Consider the following 23,310-nt stretch of genomic DNA (forward strand, 5'->3'; position numbering starts at 1 on the left):
CCCCCCCGCCGGCCTCCCCCCCCCCCCCCCCCCCCCCCCCCCCCCCCCCCGCCCGCGGCCCCCGGCCCGGGGCGGGGGGCCGGGCCCCCCCCCCCCCCCCCCCCCCATGGCTGGCTCTTCCTGGGCTGAAGGCTACCTGGTTTAGCCGTGTAACTCCCCCTGCTCGTGCCCGACGAGGAACCCAGCTGCTCCTGTTGATAAAATACTTTATTAATGAAAAGTGGGGGGAGGAGTTTCCGGCACCCACAGCCCCCGCGCCCGGGGGCCTGTCACCGCCGCTAGGGGCTTTGGAGTCTGGAGCACAAACCACGAACCTACCTCATTGCTAATACAGGGGTCAAAGTCTGGGCCCACCCCCTCCCCCCCGCACCCGGGGCTGGGAGGGAGCAGGGCAGGAGGGCATTGGGCAGCAGGCAGATGGGGGGGGGGGCAGGGGGCATCTCTAATAGACACTGAGCCACTTCCAGGGAGCCGGGGTGAGAGCCGGGCCCCTGGGCCCCCTTTCCAAGGAGCTGTGGTCCCAGGCTGTTGGGAGCCCACAGTCCCTTCTCTCCCCCAGCAGGGAGCGCCCTCTCCCCGTCATAGAGCTGCAGGCCCCTAGGGTCAGCCACAGGCTCCCCCAGCCCCATCTCGGGCGGGGGGGGGGGGGGCAGAAGGACAGGGGGGGTGCCACTGGGGCATGTGGGCGGGGGGGGAGGAACGTTGTGAATCTGCCCCGGCCCTGGACCCCTGGGACGTGGGTGTGGGGTGAGCACCCTTTGCTGGAGTGCATGGGCCATGCATTGGCTCTGACCAGAGGGGACCCCCTCCAGGGGCAGGAAGGGCCCGTCCCGCCTAGCACCATGGGGGGAGATGTGGGTCTCAGGGCCGCCCTGGCTCCTCCTGCGAGGCCGGGCCCACTGGGAAGGTGGCAGCAGCGGGGCCGGGGCGGCCCCTCTCCCTACAGGTCGATGGTGTCGCTGCTGACGCTGAGCGCGTCGATCTGCCGGCACACGTCCATGAACTCCTCCTGCAGCACAGCCGCCTCGCCCGCCAGTGGCTGCGGGACCAGAGAGTCCAAGGACTCCTGGGAGGGCTGGGCCAGGGGCAGGTATGGCCCCCCGGGTGGCGGGGGGGACCGGCGAGGGCTGCTCTCGCCCGGGCCCCGGGGCAGCTTCGGCTCGTACGCAAAGGAAGACGCGTGGGTGGTTTGCTCCGGGCTGGGACACAGGACCAGGGAGGAGCCGTCCAGGGAGAGTCCGTAGGGGGAGCTGGAGCAGCGGCTGCTTTCCCTCCACCTGCCCGGGGAGCAGAGGGGGGTGTCAGGTGCACCGGCCTCCGGGGACGCCTCCCCATCCCCTCCCTGGGGCAGGGCCGCCTCCAACTCCCCACAGGAGGAAGTCCGGTACAGGCCGCGGCTGGCCGGCGTCTCCCCGAGCCCCTCGCACGCCTGCAGGCCGGGGCTCTGGTGGCTGAGTGCCAGGGTGCTGGACCTGGCTAGGGCGCCGGCGGGCTGGAAGAGGCTGGCGGGGATGAGGGCCTCGCTGAAGAGGGCCTCGTCGATGCTGCGCCGCAGGTTGATGGGCGACGGGGGCCGGAAGTCAGCGGTGGGGTCGCCGTCCATGGCCATACTGATGACGGAGGAGGTCTTCGAGCCGTAGCCGCCCTTGAGGCGTGTCTCCGAGGCCCTGGCAGCCCCCGGACTGTGGGCGCCGCAGTAGCCCGCGGCCCCGTCCGCACTCAGGCGGCTCCTGGCTAGGGCGTAGAGCGGCAGGAACTCGGAGTCGCTGCGGGCGATGGTGTCACACATCACGAGCTTCTCGTGCTGCGCCACGGCCCACTGGAAGTTGTTGGGCAGGATGGGGGCCTTCACGGGGCCGCGGAAGAGCGCGCCCCAGCAGTGCACACAGGGGGGCTCGTGGGAGCAGAACACGGGGTACAGGCCCACCAGGGCCAGGGGCAGCCCGGTGCCCACCTCGCAGAGCCGGCAGCCCAGCTGCAGTGACCACCAGGGCCAGGGCCCGAAGAAGCCCGGCGGCAGGCCGTAGCCCAGGGCGTGCAGGATGGTGTAGGCCTGCAGGGCAGCGCTCAGCAGGGCGAAGCAGGCGGCCAGCAGGGTGGTGCGCGCGGCCCGGCTCCAGTCGCCAGCGTCGGCGAAGGGGCAGCGGCTGAGGTGCTCGGTGGGCGGCGTGGAGCTCTGGAGGTTGTAGATCTGCGTGGCGTCCGCCCGCCCCAGACAATAAAAGGCGAGGAAGGCGAGGGAGAGGAGGGCGGCCAGCAGGGCGAAGGTCCCCCGCGAGACCAGCAGCAGGAAGGGGAACTGGCGCAGCAGGTCCGCGGCCAGGATGGCGCCCACGGCCACGAAGAAGTGCAGCAGCACCAGGGCGGCCAGGCAGCCGGGGTGCCGGAAGCGGGCGCGCGAGAGCTTGACACGGGAGCGGGTGGAGAGCAGTAGGAAGGCGACGGCCAGCGCGGAGGAGAGGCAGGGGAAGGGCAGATCGTGCAGCAGCAGCGAGGCGACGGCCGGCAGCCGCTCCTGCTGCCCATAGGCGTCGTAGAAGAGCAGGAAGGCCCGGGCGGCGCCGGCCAGCACCAGCAGCAGGTCGAGAGCGGCCAGAAACGTGCAGCCAGCCGGGCAGCGGAAGGGGAGGCAGGCCAGGCTCAGCAGGGAGAGCAGGGCCAGCAGGCTGAAGAGGGAGCCGGCCCCGTAGACGTGGGCTTCCCAGGCCAGGCCCCAGTCAGCCATGGCCGTGTTCCAGTCGGCGTGCAGCGTGACGAAGAGGGGCGGGGAGGGCAGCAGGCGTGGCACTGGCGGGGCCTCGAGCTCAGGGCTGGGGGAGCCGCACTCCTCTGGCTTCTCCGGCGTGCACCTGGGCCAGGCGGCCAGCGCCCCCTCGCTGCCCGGAGAGGGGCCGTGCCGGCCAGGGGCCGGGCCTGGGGACGAAGGAGACGGAGAGGCTGTTAGCGGGGGGGAGGCAGACCCAGCGCCAGGGCCCAGCACCGGCAGGGAACGCAGCAGGTCTTCGTGGCCTGCCATCATCGCGGTGACGCCTACAAAGCCCACTCCCTCCTGGCTCGCCGGGGCCGGGGCCGGGGCCGGGGCCGGGGCCAGGAAACGCGCCAGTCGCACAAGCTGGGCAGCACCGGGGGCCTGGCCATGGGGGGGACCACGAGGGGGGCACCAGGGGCAAGCTTGGGATGATGGAAACAGGCTGCCCTGCCTCTCTGCCACCCAGAGAGCACGCACCAGCCGCAGAGCGCACACGCATGAACACATAAACACATACCCACACCAGCCCCAGAGCACGCACACATGCACACACACACAGCACGCACCAGCCCCAGAGCACGCACACACACACACACAGACCAGCCCCAGAGCGCACACGCATGCACACCCACACCAGCCCCAGAGCGCATGCACACACACGCACACACAGAGCACGCACCAGCTCCAGAGCGTACACGCACGCACATCCACACCAGCCCCAGAGCGCATGCGCACACACACACATCAGCCCCAGAGTGCACGCACACACACACACACACACAGAGCCCCAGCGCGTGCGCACACACACACACACAGAGGCCCAGTCCCAGAGCGCGCGCGCACACCCACCAGCCCCAGAGCGCACACGCATGCACACCCACACCTGCCCCAGAGCGCATGCACACACACACACATAGAGCACGCACCAGCCCGAGTGTACGTGCACGCACACCCACACCAGACTCAGAGCACCTGCGCACACACACAGAGCCCCAGCGCGCGCACACCCACACCCACACGAGCCCCAGAGCGCATACACACACACATAACACACACCAGCCCCAGAGTGCATGCGCACACACACACACACACCAGTCCCAGAGCATGCGCGCGCGCACACACACACACTCCCCACCCCCACTCCCCCCACACACAGAGCACGCACTGGCCCCAGAGCACACAGACACATACACAGAGCACACACACACCGGCTCCAGAGCATGTGCATACCCACACACAGAGTACGCACCAGTCCCAGAGCGCACACACACATAGCATGCACTGCACTGGCTGCAGAGCATACGCACACACACGCACAGAGCATGCACCGGCCCCTGAATGCAACCCCCTCCACACACACATGCCCCGGTGTGCACACACACACAGAGCAGCACACGTGTGTCCCAGTGCATACACACATGCATGCTAATGTACCATCACCTGGGAGCCGCTCCCACTTAGACACTCACAGAACACATGTGCAGACACAGCCTTGTGCATGTGCATTTCACACTTGGCTACGTGCCCCTCTGGGGGGCGAAGGGGGGGGCTCTGAAACCCAGACAGGCCCCACAGTGAACAGGCCCCAGATCAGGACGTGGCGACTGTTGTATTCAGGCGCTCGGGTCAGGCTGTGCAAACCCCCTCCGAGCAGAACACCCGGCCACGCACACAGCCCTGCGTTATCTGCGCCTGCGGCTGGAAAGCAGCCAGCCAGGGACTCGCTGTTCTGGAGATAAAACATGAAAGCCAATAGCCCCTAATCCGGGGGCCCTGGGGCTGCAGAGCTGCTGGCAGAACGTGCTGGCTGCTTGTGGGGAGCCGGCTGGCTGAGCCCCTGTGACCTCGGGGGGGGGGGGGGTGCTGACTGTCAGCTCAGGCAGACCCCCGTGTGGAGCCCCCATGCCACTGGGCTGGAGGGGGGACCCCAGGGACAGATGCCCGCCATGCACGGGGTGGCACATGGCGCTGGAGGGGGGAGCCCAGGGAACCCCATGCTCACTCCGAGGCCGCAGAAAGCGCCAGGGCTCCGCAGTGAGAGCTGGCTCGGCGCCTTGGATCCCTCCCCAAGCAGGAGGGGGGGCTGCTATGCACCCCCCATCCCTGCCGCGAGGAGAGCCGGGGGACCCCTTCTCCCTGTTGGCAGAGGCCACCTGCCCCGGGAGCTCCAGGCCAGAGAGTGAGCAGGGCCGGAGCTCTGGGCAGGGCGGACAAGCAGTGCCAGCCTGGGTCTGGGCACGGCCAGGAGACCACCCAGGCAAGCGCAGGGACCTCCCCCCTGTGCCAGGGGCTGAGAAAAGCCTCTGGTCTGCAGCAAGCACGGCACCCGCTGGCCGGCCTCGTGGGCGCTGGCGTGGGGGAGGGGAGGCTGGGGGGCTCCGGGGCATTGTTGGCAGGCACAATGGGCTGGGCCTGGGGCTGCCTCCCGGGCTGTTTGCGTAGCCAGGGGCTTCTCCAAACACAGCGGCTCACACAATGGCCAGCGGCTCCATGGGGCCTGGCGGGAAGCAGCGGGACAGACGCCAATCGGTGATTGCCCCAACGCCGCCACAGCCCGCCCCTTGCAGCTCCCCCGGGCGGGCTGCACTGGGGCTGACCGAGGTGCCCCCCGAGCTCAGCCCAGCCCTGCTCTCCTGGCCCGGCCCTGCACCCCGCTTTGTTTATCCCTCGGGAGTCTAATCCGGGGCTTTAGCCAGGTTCGGATCAGCACCAAGTGCCTTTGCAACCCCCTCTTCGCTGGATTAGTTCTGGCATCTCTCAATCCGCCCGCCCGTTTGCATCACCGCCGAGGAATTTGCCACGGAGCCAGCTGTCTGGCCCCCGGGCCGGGCCCTGTGCAGTCACAGCCTGGCCTCGGGCCGCCGGGTGCCCTGCTATTCGCAGGATTGTCCTGCCCGTGCCCGGCCAGCGCCATGGCCCGGGAGGCAGAGCTCAGGCCTGGGGCTCTGGGGGGCTATGCCTGGCCAGCCCCTCTCCAGCCCTCTGTCCACGAGAACGCTCCCATCCTTGTTCCTAATGCGCTGAGACGTAGGGACGAGAGGCACAGGGTGGGTTCAGTATTATCATCAGCCGGGGCCCCACTGGCCCCAGCCGCATGGCAGCCCCATCCCCCTGCATCTGCCCCAGAGCTGAGGAATTAGGAGGAAGGGCTGGCGTGAGAGACCCTTCTCCCCCTTGGCAAGAGGGCCTGGCTGCTGAGGGACCTGGACACAACTCACCCCCTGCCCCCTCCCGCCAGGCAGCTGGGGCGGAGGCCGATTTGGGTAATGTGCCACCATTGGTTAAACAAGCTGAAGCCCGGAAGGGGCACTGTTCAATATACATAAGCCCCAGAGGGCTTACTAAAAGCCCACTAGGGGAAACTGAGGCAGGGACTTAATTGCAGCGCTGCCCCGCCAGGGGGCGCTCCAGGGGCAAGGCCCCCATTACATATGCACCAATAGGGCTGGATGGACGCTGGGTGTGTGCCAGGGAGGCAGCAGACTGGGTGCCGGGCCAGAGAACGGCTCCGTTACCGAAGGAGGCAGAACGCTGCCCTGAATGCGCCCGCGGCTGGACTGGCCGAGCGGCGTTCTGCGCAGGTGTGCTCAGGCGACGGCCCCGGAGTCACCAGCCCGTTTCTCTGCCCAGCCCTGGCGCGGGCGCCCGGAGCCGCCAGTCCTGCCTGCTGCTCGCTGAGCAGCATTTCTCCTGCCGGGCTTCCCACTGCTCGGAGAGCGAAGGCTCTTCCGCAAACCTGCCTCGGGGAGCCGTCAGCCAGTCCGCACCCAGCACCCCAGGGGCATCTGAGCGGGGCAGCAGAGACGTGCCCTTTGTAATGTGGTTGAGGAGAAAGACTCCTCCAAGTCAAACGCCAGCACGAGGCTGTGAGCCACACGGGCCAGGAGAGCAGGACGGGGTGGAGAACCAGCGAGGACGAGCGCGCGAGCATCTCCGGCTGGCCCAGTGACATGCGCGCCAGGGAGCCGGCGCCCCCTGCGGTTTGCTCGGGGGTCTTTGAAGTCGAGACTTTAATTCTGAGCACGTTTCCCAGTAGAGAACCACCCCCCTCCTCCGAAACCACAAGTGCTGGAGTCAGCAGAGACCCCAGCTGCCCCCTGGGGGTGGCAACGGCCAACATGGACAAGACCCTTCCCAACGAGCCCTCAGTGGGTGTGACGAAGTGGGGGGGTTTCTTGATTTTTCCTTGTTTTTTCCAATGGTTTGCATGCAGAGGGGGTGGGACTCAGTGTCCCTGGGTGTTAGTGGTTTAATGAGGTGAGGGGAGAGCGAGTTTGTTGGTACACAGGACCAACGAGGGAACTTGGGACCCCGGCCAATGGCCTGGAGAATGGACACCCCAGCGACGGGTGACCTGGTGATCGGGAGGTCCAGCTCGGGAGTCACAGCTGGTTCTGGCCAGTGGGAGGACAATGGGCTGTGAAGAGAGGACTCCGGTGACCTGACCAGCCCCTTCCAGCCAGAGGGGCCCAGAGGACAGAAGAGGGGAGAGGAGGCCCAGGCGACCCTGTTTCCCTGGAGAGAAGACAATGGACAGAGGAGGGGCCTGGGGCTGGGGATCTCAGATGCCCAGCTGGGAGCAGAGGGGGCTCTGGGCAGGAGAGGGGGAGCAGGCAGAGCCCACCTGGATGCAGAGAGACTGGGATGTGCTGAGCTGAGGGAGGCCAGGCCTGAGAGTTTCCTGTGCTGTGTTCAACTCTCAATAAACCTTCCTGTGTTATGCTGGCTGAGAGTCACTCCGGGCTAGAGAACAGGCTGGGGGTGGGGTGGCATCGTCCCCTTCGGGGGTGGAGGCCCCGGGGATCCAGAGCGAGTGGACTCCCTGAGGGGGCCCACGGCAGAGACAGACGTGCTAAGGCTCAGAGAGGTGCGGCTCCAGGAGGTGGAGGGGCCTGACCCCGAGAGAGAGTGGACCCCCGAGAAGGGCTGTCGCACTGAAAGGGGCACCCCCCACGGACCGCACGGGGGCAAGAGTGGGCACGACCTGTGAGTCCGTGACAGAGGGCAGCCCCCACCCAAACCAGTGCCAGGCTTTCCAAAGGTTTCCCCCCACCAAGCGGGAACAGCTTCACTCTACTGAGACCCCCGCCTCAGCCTGCAGAGGGGAAGGGCCCCTCCCCACGCCTGGCCTGGGATGAGCAGCGATTCCTCCAACCAGCTTCTCAAAGCTCCGGAGGGTCCCCGCGTGCCCCAGGGAGCTGCAGAGCCTGGCCTGGGACACTCTCACCAGACAAGCTGGGAGAAGACTCGTAAGAGAACACAGGGCAGCTTTCCCCAAAGAGAGCCCCCGAGGTGAGATCCCGAGGCAACAGGGACCCCCCCCCGCTCTCGCGGCCGAGAGGGGGATCAGCAAACTTGCAGGGGTGTCAAAATCGAGGGCGGGGGGAAGGGGAAGAGGGAAGGAGGCCGGGAAAGATCGATTGAGTGGCAGAGGGTCCCAAGCCAAGTGCTTGGAGAGCTGGCTGGGCGCTGCTGGCTCCACATTGACATCACCGGGAAGCCATTCCATATTTTACCCTGGTAATTTTGCTGGGCTGGGGGCTGGGCAGGGAGGTGGGGGCTAGGGGGAGCCCAGCGGCCCCCCCGGAACACCTGTCCCTGTTAAAGAAGATGACCCCGAATCCCATTCTGAAAGCAAACTCTGTATTTCCCTGCCCGCAGGCGCTAGACGGTGCGGAGGGGCAGGGGCCGAGTGACGCAGCTCTCTATGGACTCGAAGACAGTGTAGGGGTCTTGGTCGGCGTTGACGTAGACGGCATCCTCGTAGAACTCCTCCAAGTCCGCCACGTGCCGGCTGTACAGATCCACCCGCAGCTCCAGCTTCTCCGCCGCGTCCTGGGGGTTCTGCCGCAGGCGCCGGCGCAGCTCCAGGCTCGGGGCCGGCTTGTACAGGTGGTGGTAGCGCTCGCCCGTGACGGGGTCCGTGGCCCGCTGAGAGACCCGCTCCAGGATGGCCTCCAGCGGCAGGGTGAGAAAGAAGACCCGGTTGGGGACGAAGCCGGTGTTCCTCAGCAGCTCGGCCTGGTCTGCGTCGCGCGGGAAGCCGTGCAGCACCCAGCCGAAGGACGCGCAGTCCAGCTTGCCCAACCGCTCCCGCAGCACCTTCAGCACCAGGTTATCCGCCACCGGGCAGCCGCTCTCGAAATACGGCTTGATGAGCTCCCCGATCTTCGACTTCTCCGCCACGGCCTCCTTCAGCAGCTGCCCGCAGCCCACGTTGACCAGGCCGTATTTCTGGACCAGCAGGGCAGCCTGCAGGCTCTTCCCGCTGCCAGGGGGCCCGCAGAGCAGGACCCGGGGGGTGAAGGGGGCGGCCGAGCGGGGCTGGCTCTCCACGAACGTCAGCACCTGGGAGAAGACGTCGGCGCAGGGCTGGTCGGCGTTGACGGTCCGGAGGTTCCCCTGGTAGGACTGGAAGATGCCCTGGATGTTGCGGTGATACTCCAGCAACCGCTTGGCTGTGGCCTGCTCCGAGCAGCCGTCGGGCTGCACCAGGCGCTGCTCCACCGTGGGGTCGGTCGGCCAGTCAAAGGTGGTATGGTACACCTCCGTGCTGACTGGGTCTAGGCGTTTGCCTAGGTTCCTCTCCACCAGCACGGTGTCTGGCGCATAAAGCGCCACCACGTGCCGCGGCACGATGCCGGAGGTCTGCAGCAGCAAGGCCTGCTTGCGGGTCTGGGGGAAGCCGTCCAGGACCCAGCCCTCCCTGATGCAGTCCACGTCTGAGAGGCGGTCCTGGAGCAGGTCGACCCAGAGCTCATCGGGGATCTGCTCCTGCCGCTGCTGGTAGCTCTGCGCCTCCTTGGCCAGCACCAGCGTCTTGTTGGCCAGCAGCTTCTGCTGGCTGAGGTAGGAGGCATTGAGGTGCTTGCAGAGCCACATGGCAATGGTGGTTTTCCCGGCGGCCGGCGGACCCAGCACGAACACCCTGGGCACGTGGTCGCTGTCCTGCTTCAGGTGGTCTATCATGAAGGAGATGGGGTCCTCGGGCTGGTGGATGAGCAGGGCCTCCACCATGCTTTGCATCAGCTGGAAGACACCGTGCTTCTCGGCATACAGAGCCATGGCAGGGGGGATGTGGGGCTTGGCAGCGACGTCCATCTCTCCCCGGCTGCTCTGGGCGACTCCTCGGCGGGATTCCAAACCCGGCCCCGGGTTCCAGGGTTGCCCAGCAGCCGCCTGTGACATCACAGAGCACAGGACTGGCAGGTGGAACGAGCAGCAATCCCGAATCGCCCACGGGTGCACGGGCACAGGCTGCCTTCCCGCGGCTGGGGGCTCCTGTGGGCTGCGGCGAGCACTGCGCTGGACCCGCTCCCAGTGGCCGGGCCGGCTAGCAGAGGGCTGGCCAAGCCGAGCCCACTGGAGCGGGGATACCGGCGGGGAAAGAGGCACTCGTTGCTCCCACCCGAGACTGGGGACCACGCAGCCACAGCGGGGGCTGGAAATCAGAGGCTGGCGGTGCCAGGCAGGGGATGATGGAAGGAGCAGCGGCAGCTCGGTTCCCCACGCCATGCCAGACCAGTGGGAGGTCGTCTCTGCCCGGCTGCGCTGCCCTTCCCGGGAGGCTGAGCCAGGGACACGGTGTGACTGCAGAGGTGACGGGCCTGTCGCCGGCAGAGCTGCTGTCCTCACCCCTGTCCAGATCCATCTGTCACCTCCACGCAGGCGGCACTTACCTGGGCTGACGGGCTGCCACCAAGCATTTCTCTGCTCGCTGCGCCCGGGGCGCTGCTGCACCCGCCGGCCTGCACCTGGAAGGGAGCGTGCCGGATGGAGGCTAATGCTGCCTGGCACCCGTCAGCCTGGGCACGCAGGGGATGGCAGCTCTCGCTCCATCTCCCCATGGGATGTGACAGGCGGCCCCGGCCCTCTCCAGGGAGCTGGCAGAGTGACCTTCAGGGGCGCAGCTTCTCCGGGTCCAACCGCACTCAGCAGCCCACCGACGGCTATCGCCAGACACTGTCCTGGCCCCACCGGCCGCAGGCTAACGGGGAGGAGGAAGGGAATACGGAAAGGGGGGGGGGCAGAGCAGGGGAGCCCCAGGGGAACAGGAGAGGGGATGGGGGCAGTGCAGTGTGGACAGAGGGCTGAAGGACAGTGGGGTTAGGGGGGCTGAGGGCAGCAGGACAGGGACAGGGAGCAGGGGAGCATATTCTCCGTGCTCTGGCCACACTTCATTGCAGAACCCTCCACAGGCAGAACGATTCCGGCCAGCCCAGCCCGGCGCGGCCCGGCCCGGCCCGGCCCAGCCCAGCCCAGCCCAGCCAGGCCCGGCCCGGTCCAGCCCAGCCCAGCCCAGCCACTTTCCTGCTGCTGCTAGATCCGGTCATGGAAAGCTCCCAAGGGCTGGCAGCGAGGGGTGTGTGGCCAGGAGCCGCCCCGGGGCTGGCAGGGCAGCCTGACCCTGACAAATCCCTCCCCGCCCCTCCCAGCTCTGAGACGTGCTGGGTTTCACACAGCAGGGGGCGGGGGGGGGGGGGGGGCCGGATCCCTCTGCCCTCAGCAGTGGCCCGGGACACCCCCCACCCCCCCGCCCCAGGCAGAGAGCTGGCCAGGACACCGGGGTTCTCTCCCTGGCCTTGTCAGACCAGCATCTCCAGCAACTGGCCAAGGAGCCGGCTTAGCAAGAGGCCCTGGTGACAGCATGGGGCAGACCCAGCTGCATTCCTCTCTCTGGGCCCCCGGCACCACACCCCCACCACCTCCCCGGGACAGGATGTACCAGGCGTCTGCCCAGCAGGGGCAGTTCGGGCACCCTGTTCCCAGTGCCAGCCCAGCCCGGAGCTTCGCCCCAGCCAGTCCCCCCATGCCTCGTCCCCCCTGCACCCCGGGCCAGCCCCACCGGCCCCTCCCTGCACTGCTGGGAACCCCACTCAGGCTACAGAGGCAGGCAAAAATATCCGCACCTGGGCCTTGTGCAACACCCCACCGGCGGTAAGCCCCCTGCAGGCCCCCCACCCCCACCCCCAGACCTGTTGAGCCGGCTCCTGGGCAAAGGTCTGACCTCCCCTCCCCAGGGTCAGGGAGATGCGGAGATAGCACCGAGCTCTGTGCAAAGCCAGGCGTGGCTGAGTCCACAAGGAACCTCAGGGACTTGCCCCAGCCCCTGCTCAGCCCCCTCCCATTAACCCTTTGCACCCCTTGCTCTCAGCATCGTGCCCCAGGCAAAGTGTATACCGGGGGTATCAGGGCACTGGGGTGGGCACTGCGGTATCGGGGGCACACTGGGGGGGTGCTGGGGGGTGTACCAGGGGATGCATTGGGGGGTATATCACTCTGGCCAGTCTGTGTGCTGTGTGTGTTTATTGGGGTGTGTATCAGTGCAGCATTAGGGGTATCAGAGGGGTGCCTGGGGAGTATATGTTGGGGGGGGATCAGGGGGTGCAATGAGGTGTGTATTGGGGGTATAAGGGGTGTACTGGGGTGTGTATTGGGGGGGTGCATTAGTGTGTGTGTCTCGGAGTGCACATTGGGGTGTGTATTGGGGGGGAGCATTAGTGTGTGTGTATCGGGGTGCACTGGGGTGTATATCAGGGTGTACTGGGGTGCACTGGGGTGTGTATCAGGCATGCACTGGGGAAGTGTTGGGGTGTGTATCGGGGCTGGGGTGCATTCGTATGCGTGTATTGGGGATGTATCGAGGTGCAATGAGGTGTGTATCAGGCATGCACTGGGGAAGTGTTGGGGTGCATAACGGGGCTGGGGTGCATTCGTATGCGTGTATTGGGGATCTATTGAGGTGCAATGAGGTGTGTATCAGGCATGCACTGGGGAAGTGTTGGGGTGCGTAACGGGGCTGGGGTGCATTCGTATGCGTGTACTGGGGATGTATCGAGGTGCAATGAGGTGTGTATCAGGCATGCACTGGGGAAGTGTTGGGGTGTGTAACGAGGCTGGGGTGCATTCGTATGCATGTATTGGGGATGTATCAGGGTGCACTGGGGTGTGTATCACGGTGGGGTACATCAGCATGTAGGTATCGTGGGCTGTACGAGGAGGCCCATTCTGCGCAGCGGGTGGGGGCATAGGGCTGGGTGGTGAGTGTCCTTCGTGTGTGTCAGGGATTCTGAATGCCCTGGCGTCTGCTCCGGCTCTGTGTGATGGGGGCAGGCAGTGGGAGGGACTCAGAGAAGGAGGAGCTGGTTTGGGGGCTGCCCCAGCCCCACAGGACAGGCGGGTCAGCCCAGCGGCTCACCGGGCTCCGTGGCACGAGGTGGGGAGGGGCTGGTGTCTTGGGGCTGGTCCCAGACGCCACCTGTGCTGTTCCTCTCCTGTTGCCCCCTCCTCTCCTGGTGCCAGTCTGGGGGCAGCGTAGGGCCAAAGAAACCTGCAGGGAGACAGTAAAGGCCAGGCCCGGTCAGCAGGGGGGCCAGGGACCCCCCACATGCACACGGAAAGGGGGACGGCTTGACTCTGACAAGACTCGGAGACCCCCCGACACACACACAGGGGTGCTCGGGGGCCTGCTCAGGGCAGAGCCGTCAGCAGCAGGTGCCCAGCGGGTAGGGGAGGGGTTACGGGGCCTGTTGCAGCCAGTCCTGGCTCTAATTCAACCCAGACATGTGTGACCCATGTCTGGGAGAGGGGCCACGGCACACAGACCATCCCCCCTCCGCCCCCCCCATGGTGCCCCCTGCAGAGAGGGCAGGCACAGAGATCCCCAGGAGCCCCAAAGGGGGTCCCGCCTGGCCATGCCTCTGCCCATGGCATCTCTCAGTCGCCCACCGCGCGGGGGCCGTGCCCTCGTCCGGGATGGGGCCATAGAGCAGGGAAAGGACGAAAATGGCCCCAGTCCCCCCTTACATACACAGGCTCCACCCCAACCCCAGCCCTCCGGGTTTCGACCGAACACCTGATCGAAAAGGGACGCTGGTAGCTCCGGTCAGCGCCGCCGACCAGGCCAGTAAAGGTCCGGTTAGCGGTGCGGCAGGGCTAAGGCAGGCTAGTCCCGACGTGCCCTGGCACCGCACTGCGCCCCAGAAGCGGCCAGCAACAGGTCTGGCTCCTAGGCGGGGATCCCACAGGGCTCCTCTGCGAGCTGCCCCCTGCCCCGAGCACCGGCTCCGCACTCCCATTGACCGGGGGTGGTGCCTGTGGGCGAGCGCAGCGCATGCCGCGGACGCTCCTGCCCCCCAGCCTAGGTCAGGAGCTGGACCTGCTGACTTCTTCCAGGGTGCAGCGCGGAGCCAGGACAGGCAGGCAGCCTGCCTTAGCCCCACTCCACTGCTGACCGGGAGCCGCTCGAGGTAAGCCAGCGCCCCAACCCCGAGCCCCAATCCCCTGCCCCATCCCTGAGACCCCCCCAAAACCTGGAGCCCCCTCCTGCACCCCAAACCCCTCATCCCTGACCCCACCCCAGAGCCTGCATCCCCAGCCAGAGCCCTCCCCCCCCTGCATCCCAACCCCCTGCCCCAGCCCTGAGACCCCCCCAAAACCTGGAGTCCCCTCCTGCACCCCAAACCCCTCATCCCTGACCCCACCTCAGAGCCTGCATCCCCAGCCAGAGCCCTCTCCCTCCCGCACCCTAACTCCCTGCCCCAGGCTGGAGCCCCCTCCTGCACCCCAACCTCCTGCCCAAGCCCGTAGCTCTCTCCTGCACCCCAAACCCCTCATCCCCAGCCCCACCTACAGCCTGCACCCCCAGTCACAGCCCTCACCCCCTCCCACACCTCAACTCCCTGCCCCAGCCTGGAGCCTCCTCCTGCACCCTGAACCCCTCATTTCTGGCTTCATCCCGGAGCCCGCACCCTTCACCACCTCCCATACCCCAGCCCAGTGAAAGTGAGTGAGGGGGAGGGAGAGCAAGCCACTGAGGGAGGGGGGATGTAGTGAGCAGGGGGCGGGGCCTCTGGGAAGGGGCGGGGCTAGGGTGTTTGGTTTTGTGCGATTGGAAAGGTGGCAGCCCTACACGTGCCCAGGCTCCTGACTCTGGGCAGGGGCTGCTGGTGGCCATGCAGCAGGGGGGCTCAGCGCGGGCTCTCCGGAGTGGGGGGCTCTGGCTCCAGCCTTGGGGCTCCGGGACGCTCGGCTCAGCTGGTGGGGGAGCGAGCGTGCGCCCAGGGCTGCCAGGAGCCGGTGAGTCAGTCAAGAGCTGCTGCTGCCCGCTGAGGCCATCGGGAATCTGGACCCCAGGATCTGCGCTCCATCCCCCCACGCCTGACGGGCCGGGCTCCCCACTCGCACCCTAGCCCTGGGGCTCCCGCCTGAGATGGGTCTGGGGCAGGCGTCTGCATTGCAACCTCCCCATGACTGGTGCTGATGGCACCATGGGCACCTTCGGGGGCTGGATGGGCTGTGGGGGACGAGCTGCCCTGCCCGCGGACAGTGCCCGGCTGGGCCACGGGGGCCTGCTCTGGTGCTAATCCGGCCCCTTCCGCAGCTCGCCAGGGCAGGGGCTGCTGTGCTCAGACCCCCAGGGGAAGGGCCGGTTGCAGCCGGTTCTGCCACGAGGAGCACAGATCATATCTGTGCACACACACGTGTACGCACTCCTCACACGCACACACACAATCTCGCACACGTGCAAACCCACACACGCACCTCACGCCCCCGATACACACCCAGCACGACCTCATAGACTCATAGACTCATAGACTTTAAGGTCAGAAGGGACCATTATGATCATCTGGTCTGACCCCCTGCATGCTGCAGGCCATAAAACCGTCCCTACCCCTTCCCTGGACTCTGCTGTTGAAGTCCCCAATCCTGTGTTTTAGTGACTTCAATCGGCAGAAACCCTCCTGCTAGAGATCCCTGCCCCATGCTGCGGAGGAAGGCGAAAAACCTCCAGAGGCTCAGCCAATCTGCCCTGGAGGAAAATTCCTTCCCGACCCCAAATATGGCGATCAGTAATACCCCGAGCATATAGGCAAGAGTCTCCAGCCTGACCCCTGTCAGCCATTATACAATTTACCTACCATTTCTTGGTTTTCCTTGACTACTATGTTTTACCATTAAACCATTCCCTCCATAAATTTATCTAACTTAATCTTAAAACCAGACAGGTCCGTCGCCCCCACCGTTTCCCTCGGAAGGCCGTTCCAATATTTCACCCTTGCACACATGCAGACCCCCCCGCCCACACAGCTCACATGCCCCCCCAATACACACCCAGCACAACCTGACACACACACGCAGACTCTTCCACACACCTCACATGCAGCCCAATTCACACACAGACAATCTTGCACACACACAGACCCCCCCCCACAGCTCACATGCACTCCCAATACACACACGGCACAATGTCACAGATGCGTGCAAACACAATCTCGCACACACACAGACCCCCCCACACACAGCTCACATGCACCCCCAATACACACACGGCACAATGTCACAGATGCGCGCACACACAATCTCGCGCACATGCAGACCCCCTGTCATAACTATAAAGGGAAGAGTAACAGCCCTCCTGTGTACAGTACTATAAAATCCCTCCTGGCCAGAGACTCCAAAATCCTTTTCCCTGTAAAGGGTTAAGAAGCTCAGGTAACCTGGCTGACACCTGACCCAAAGGACCAATAAGGGGACAAGATACTTTCAAATCTTGGGGGGGGGAGGCTTTTGTTTGTGCTCTTTGTTTGGGAGTTCGTTCGCTCTTGGGACTGAGAGGGACCAGACATCAATCCAGGTTCTCCCCATCTTTCTAAACAAGTCTCTCCTATTTCAAACTTGTAAGTAACAGCCAGGCAAGGCGTGTTAGTTTTATCTTTGTTTTCTCAACTTGTAAATGTACCTTTTGCTAGAGTGTTTATCTCTGTTTGCTGTAACTTTGAACCTAAGGCTAGAGGGGATTCCTCTGGGCTCTAAGTTTGATTACCCTGTTAAGTTATTTTCCATCCTGATTTTACAGAGATGATTTTTACCTTTCTTTCTTTAATTAAAAGCCTTCTTTTTAAGAACCTGATTGATTTTTCCTTGTTTTAAGCTCCAAGGGGTTTGGATCGGTGTTCACCAGGGAATTGGTGGAAGAGTCTCCCAAGGCTACCCAGGTAGGGTAAGGTTTTGGGGGGTGGGGGAGAGACAGAGTTTCCCAAATTCATAAATCATTTGGGTGGTGGCAGCAAAAGCAGATCTAAACTGGTAGTTAAGCTTAGAAGTTTTCATGCAGGCCCCCAAATCTGTACCCTAAAGTTCAGAGTGGGGAAGGAGCCTTGACAACCCCCCCATACAGCTCACATGCACCCCCGATACACACACACGGCACAATGTCACAGACGCATGCACCACACACAATCTCGCACACATGCAGACCCCCCCCCAGCTCACATGCACCCCCGATACACACATGGCACAATGTCACAGACACACACACAATCTCGCACACACACAGATCCCCCCGCACAGCTCACATGCACCCCCGATACACACATGGCACAATGTCACAGACACACACACACACAATCTCGCACACACACAGATCCCCCCGCACAGCTCACATGCACCCCTGATACACACATGCCACAATGTCACAGGCACACACACACACACACAATCTCGCACACACGCAGACTCAGGTGCGATGGTTTGCTCCGAGCTCCGCTCCGGGAAAGGTTTCGGGGGGGTCACTGCCCTGCGGTGCCTGGGAGGCCGGACTAGATGATCACAGTGGCCTGACACTGCCAGTACATTAATCTGTGTGGAGCGAGCACTGTGCCCCAGGCTCCTCGTGCGATGCACATCTAGGGGCTGGGGCACCGGGGCCGTGTGGGGAGCTGTGACGAACTGGGACTGTTCTTAATGTGGTCTTTGAATGCTGAGTGGGGAGTGTTGGCTGGGAAGGCAGGGGAGGTTGGCTAGGACGGTCTGCATTGAGACTGACCGAGGGAGAATACCTGAGCATGTAACATGAAAACCCAGGAAGGGGTTAGAGGCCAGGTGACACCTCTGCCTGGGAAACTGAACAAAGGCTGTGGGGGGGGTCACTGAAGGGAGAGTTTCAGGAGCTGGCTGGTGGAAGGGCTGGGAGGCAGACGGGGCTCTGACCTCCCAAGGGGGCTGTGGGGCCCTGGGACCCCAAGATGGACCTAATTGGGGGGGGTCCTGTTGTCTGTTCCTGCAAGACCTGTCTTGGACTGTGTTCCTGTTGTCTAAATAAACCTTCTCCTTTACTGGCTGGCTGAGAGTCATGGTGAATCTCAGGAAGCTGGGGGTGCAGGGCCTTGTGTCCTCCCCTCACTCTGTGACAGGAGCAGAGCAGACAGACAAGCCCCTCCCCGTACTCACTGGAGGTGCCCAGCTTGCTGGCGATCTCCGAGATCCCTGCCTTCAGGCTGGGGAGCAGCGGGTACTTCCACCTGGTGCCCGGGCCCTTGCCCCCCCTGGCAGGCAGGACGTGGGTGGGTGGCGCGCCCACCTCCTGGTCCAGCCCAGCCGTCAGGTCGATGTTGATCTGGAACTCCAGGCCCTGGCTGCGCCCCCGGGGGGCGCTGGCGGGGGTGGGCTGCCTGGCAGCTTGCAGCATCACGTCGGGCTGGGAACCCAGCACGGGCCGGAACGAGGCGAGCTGGGCTGTGGGCACCGGCTCCAGGAACTCCGACTCGAAGGGGGTGGTGCTCGGCGGGCGGCCCCCGGGGCTGCTGCGGAACCGGGGAACCGGGGAGCCGTCCCAGTCTGCGGCGGTCTCGCCCCAGCTCCCGGGGCGGTGGGAAGCGTCCGGCGACGGTTCGTCTGCAGAGCCGGTCACTAGCCACCCCGAGCCGGGCGTGGAGGAGGAGCCGGACAGGGCCTCGCCGGGCGGCAGGAAATTGGCGGAGGAGATGGGGTCCGGCGTGTCGGCCGGGGGCAGGTCTGCGAGGGCCGGCTCGGCGCTGGGACCTGCCGGCCGGAAGCTGCCCTGACTCCTCACCTTGATCTTGAAGTTCAGGCCCAGGTTGAGGGAGAGCAGTGGGTCGGCGCCCTGGGCCGGCAGCTCCGACACCGTCAGAGGGGCCTTCGGCAGAGCTCCCTGGGCCCTGGCCCTGGCTCCGGCAGGCGGCGGGGTCTGACGCACCTCCGCCAGGGCCCCAGGGGCCGAGGAGCCCGGTGGCATCAGGCACAGGAGAACCAGCAGGGCCCACATGGCCCCGGTCTCAGCGAGCGGCAGCAGGAAGGACGTCGGCACGGGGCAGGAGCAGAACAGGCCTGGTGAGAGGGAGCAGGAGGTCGCGCGTTAGTGTCACGTCAGGAAAGGCCAGAGAGCCTGGAACAAGGGACCCCAGATCGGCCCCACCCCACGGCAGCCAGGAGCATGTCCCCACCCCACGGCAGCCGGCCAGACCCTGGGCCCAGCGCGGCCCCACCCGACGGCAGCCGGCCAGACCCTGGGCCCAGCGCGTCCTCACCCCACGGCAGCCGGCCAGACCCTGGGCCCAGCGCGTCCCCACCCCACGGCAGCCGTCCCGACCACGGGCCCAGCGCGGCCCCACCCCATGGCAGCCGGCCAGACCCTGGGCCCAGTGCGGCCCCACCCCACGGCAGCCGGCCAGACCCTAGGCCCAGCACGGCCCCACCCCATGGCAGCCAGGAGCATGTCCCTGTTGCGGATTTTGGGGGAGTTAGGGCCCTGCACCCCTCTTCCCGAGATTCACTGCGACTCTCAACCAGCCAGTAAAGCAGAAGGTTTATTTAAGGACAGGAACACAGTCTCAAGCAGAGCGTGTAAGTACGACCAGACCCCCTCAATTAGGTCCCTCTGGGAGGTTCAGGGAGCTTAGACCCCAGCTTGGGGTTCCCTGCGTTGCACCACCCAGCCCCAACCGAAACTAAACTCCCAGCCCCTCCCGCTGCTCCTTTCCTTTGTTCAGTCTCCCGGGCAGAAGGTGTTAATTCTCCCCACCCCCGTTCCTGGCTCAGGTTACAGCTCAGGTAGCTTCCCTCAAGGGAAGTCCCACATCCCCACTGCAACCCCCCTGCAACATTCCCAGGTCAAATCTGCCCTGCTCCCTGCTCCGTCACATCTCTCCCCCCTTCGAGACTGAACTGAGCGGGGTCACTCTGACCAGTGACCTGGGGAAGTTCAGGGCTCCCTCTCCGGGACAACGCGTCCGCTATCAGGTTGTCACGTCCCTTCACATGGACCACGTCCATGTCATAATCCTGCAGGAGCAGGCTCCATCTCAGGAGCTTGGCGTTGGCTCCTTTCATCTGGTGCAGCCAGGTCAGGGGAGAGTGGTCGGTGTGCACGGTGAAGTGACGCCCAAAGAGATATGGCTCTAGTTTCTTGAGGGCCCACACCATGGCCAGGCATTCCTTCTCGATGGCCACGTAGTTCTGCTCCCGGGGTAGCAACTTCTTGCTCAGGTACACTATGGGGTGTCTCTCCCCCTTTTCATCCTCCTGCATTAACACCGCCCCCAGTCCTGTGTCTGAGGCGTCGGTGAACACCATAAAGGGCTTGTCAAAGTCTGGGTTTGCCAGAACTGGGCCACTGACCAGAGCCTCCTTCAGCGCCCGGAGAGCCTCCTGGCACTCCTCGGTCCAGACCACTTTGTCTGGCTTCCCCTTCTTGCACAGCTCAGTGATGGGGGCGGCTATGGCGCTAAAGTGGGGCACGAACCTCCGATAGTACCCTGCCATCCCAATAAAGGCTTGGACCTGCTTTTTGGTTTGAGGAGCGGGCCAGTCTCTGATCACCTCCACTTTGGCTGGTTCCGGCTTTAGGCAGCCGCTTCCCACCCGGTGGCCTAGGTAGGATACCTCAGCCATCCCCACCTTGCACTTCTCCGGTTTTACGGTCAGCCCAGCCTTCTGGAGTCGGTCCAGCACTTGTCTAACCTGGGATATGTGGTCCTCCCAGGTCTGGCTAAAGACACAGATGTCATCGATATACGCCACGGCAAAACTCTCCATCCCCCTCAGTAGCTGATCCACCAGGCGCTGGAAGGTGGCCGGCGCTCCCTTGAGGCCGAAGGGCAGGGTCAGGAACTCATAGAGCCCCAGAGGGGTGACAAAGGCCGATTTCAGCCTGGCATCTGCATCCAGCGGCACTTGCCAATAGCCCTTTGTAAGATCCATGGTGGTAAGGTACCGAGCACCTCCCAGCTTGTCTAGGAGCTCGTCCGGCCTGGGCATGGGGTAGGCATCGGCTACAGTGATGGCATTGAGCTTCCGATAGTCCACACAGAACCGGATCGACCCGTCCTTTTTGGGGACCAGCACCACCGGCGAGGCCCAAGGGCTAGAAGACGGCTGGATCACCCCCAAAGCCAGCATGTCATTGACCTCTCTTTCCAGGTCCTGAGCAGTTTTCCCTGTGGCTCGGAAGGGGGAGCACTTTATAGGCGGGTGCGATCCTGTCTGCACCCGGTGGACAGTCAGATTAGTGCGTCCAGGCTGGTTGGAAAACAGCTGTTGGTACAGATGCAGCACCCCTCCGATCTCAGCTCGCTGGGCAGGGGTTAGCCGATCAGAGAGGGGAATTGCTTCCAGGGGGAAGCCAACTCTTGTCCCAGGGAATAGATCTACTAAGGGGTCATCTCCCTGCCCCTCCCACTGTCCACACATGGCCAACACCATATTCCCCCTGTCATAATATGGCTTCATCATATTCACATGGTACACCCGGTGGTGGTGTGCCCGGTTCGACAGCTCCACCACATAGTTTACCTCGTTTAGTTGCTTGACAACCTTGAAGGGCCCTTCCCAGGCGGCCTGGAGTTTGTTTTTCCTCACGGGGATGAGGACCATCACCTGATCCCCAGTGGCGAAGGCGCGGGCCCGTGCTGTGCGGTCATACCAGACCTTCTGCTTCCTCTGGGCTCTGGCCAGATTCTCCCTGGCCAGGCCCATGAGCTCGGCAAGTCGTTCCCGGAAGGTCAGGACATACTCCACCACCGACTCTCCGTCAGGAGTGGCCTTCCCCTCCCATTCGTCTCTCATCAGGTCCAGGGGCCCCCTTACCCGCCTTCCATATAGCAGTTCGAAAGGCGAAAACCCGGTAGACTCCTGGGGTACCTCCCTGTACGCAAACAGCAGGTGAGGTAAGTACTTGTCCCAGTCCTGCGGGTGCTGATTCATAAATGTTTTCAGCATCATTTTTAGCGTCCCATTGAACCTCTCCACCAGCCCGTTGGATTGGGGGTGATATGCTGAGGCCCAGTTGTGCCGGACCCCACATCTCTCCCACAAGCACCGGAGTAGGGCCGACATGAAGTTGGACCCTTGGTCCGTCAAGACTTCCTTGGGGAACCCCACTCGGCTGAAAATGGTCAGCAGCGCATCCGCCACAGTGTCTGCTTCAATGGACGATAAGGGCACAGCCTCGGGGTAGCGGGTGGCGAAATCTACCACCACCAGGATGTATTTCTTCCCAGACCGGGTCGTCTTGCTGAGAGGTCCCACTATGTCCATGGCCACCTTCTGGAAAGGCTCCTCTATGATGGGCAAAGGTCTCAATGCTGCCTTCCCCTTGTCCCGGGCCTTCCCCACCCTCTGGCAGGGGTCACAGGATCGGCAGTACTGCCGGACGTTGGTGAAGACCCCGGGCCAGTAAAAGTTCTGTAGCAGCCTCTGCCTGGTGCGCCGGATCCCCTGGTGCCCTGCGAGAGGGATGTCATGGGCCAGGTACAGTAGCTTGTGGCGAAACTTCTGGGGAACCACCAGCTGCCTCCTGATCCCCCACGACTCCACTTCCCCCGGGGGAGCCCACTCTCGGTACAGGAACCCCTTCTCCCACAGGAACCTCTCCTTGCATCCTCTCCTCATGGTCTGTACCACACTGAGGTCAGCCAGGCCCCTTAGCTTCCGCAGGGAGGGGTCCTTCTGCAACTCGGCCTGGAATTCGGCGGCTGGGGAAGGGATGGGGACCTGCTCCCTCTCGTCGGCTGGGTCGGAAGCCCCAGCCACCCCGCGGCCTGTCCTTGGGTGTTCCCTCCCCACCCGGGAAGGGTTCGGTGCCTCCGGTGGGACATCCTTCCCAAGGTCAGGGCGTAGTGCCCCTCGCCGGCTCTGGCTACGGGTCACGACTAAGGCGGTCTGGGGGCTGCTTGGCCAGTCCTCTAGGTCCCCCCCCATCAACACCTCAGTGGGCAAATGGTGGTGCACTCCCACGTCCTTGGGGCCCTCCTTGGCCCCCCATTTCAGGTGTACCCTCGCTACGGGAACCTTGAATGGGGTCCCGCCCACACCGGTCAGGGTCAGGAAGGTGTTGGGCACCACCCGATCTGGGGCCACCACCTCGGGCCGGGCCAGTGTCACCTCTGCGCCCGTGTCCCAGTATCCATAAACTTTCTTCCCATCCACCTCCAGGGGAACAAGGCACTCGCTCCGCAGGGACAGCCCCGCGCCAACCCTGTAAACGGAGAACTTTGAATCCGGAGCATCTGGCCCCCCAGAGAAGCTGGCCGGGGGCCCTTCTCTCTCTTGAGCAGTTGATAAGCTGCCAGCCCCTCTTGCGTGGGAAGCCTGCCCCTCGTCCGTCTGGGCCTCTACCAAGTTAACCCGGTGCGGGTTCGGTCTGCTCAGTCTGTCCTTGAGCTTGGGGCACTGGGCCCGAACGTGGCCTCTTCGGCCGCAGTAATAGCAGCTCAGGTCCCGTGGGTCCCCTCGAGCCGGTCGGTTGTCCCTGATGCTGGGCA

At 64.4% G+C, this 23,310-nt stretch overlaps 2 protein-coding genes across 3 annotated transcripts in view; both read right to left on the minus strand.

The window, feature by feature from the left end:
• Nucleotides 1-641: 641 nt before the first annotated feature.
• The window catches only part of PRRT4 (proline rich transmembrane protein 4), a 39,020-nt gene continuing 16,351 nt past the window's right edge, over nt 642-23,310 (minus strand). For both annotated transcript variants that reach the window (XM_034763376.1, XM_034763369.1), the window contains 3 exons: nt 17,981-18,877; nt 12,948-13,079; nt 642-2,913 (listed from right to left, as the gene is read on the minus strand). In XM_034763376.1, coding sequence (XP_034619267.1) covers nt 941-2,913; nt 12,948-13,079; nt 17,981-18,815 — 2,940 coding nt within the window. In that variant the 5' untranslated portion in view covers nt 18,816-18,877 and the 3' untranslated portion in view covers nt 642-940. The remainder of the gene's footprint in view (nt 2,914-12,947; nt 13,080-17,980; nt 18,878-23,310) is intronic.
• Nucleotides 8,385-10,121, minus strand: LOC117873713 (adenylate kinase 8-like). The gene has a single exon (XM_034763389.1). It carries the CDS (start codon nt 9,935-9,937, stop codon nt 8,414-8,416), a length of 1,524 nt encoding a protein of 507 aa, XP_034619280.1. The 5' UTR covers nt 9,938-10,121; the 3' UTR covers nt 8,385-8,413.

Source organism: Trachemys scripta, chromosome 1 (assembly GCF_013100865.1).
Source record: "Trachemys scripta elegans isolate TJP31775 chromosome 1, CAS_Tse_1.0, whole genome shotgun sequence".
Lineage (NCBI taxonomy): Eukaryota > Metazoa > Chordata > Testudines > Emydidae > Trachemys > Trachemys scripta.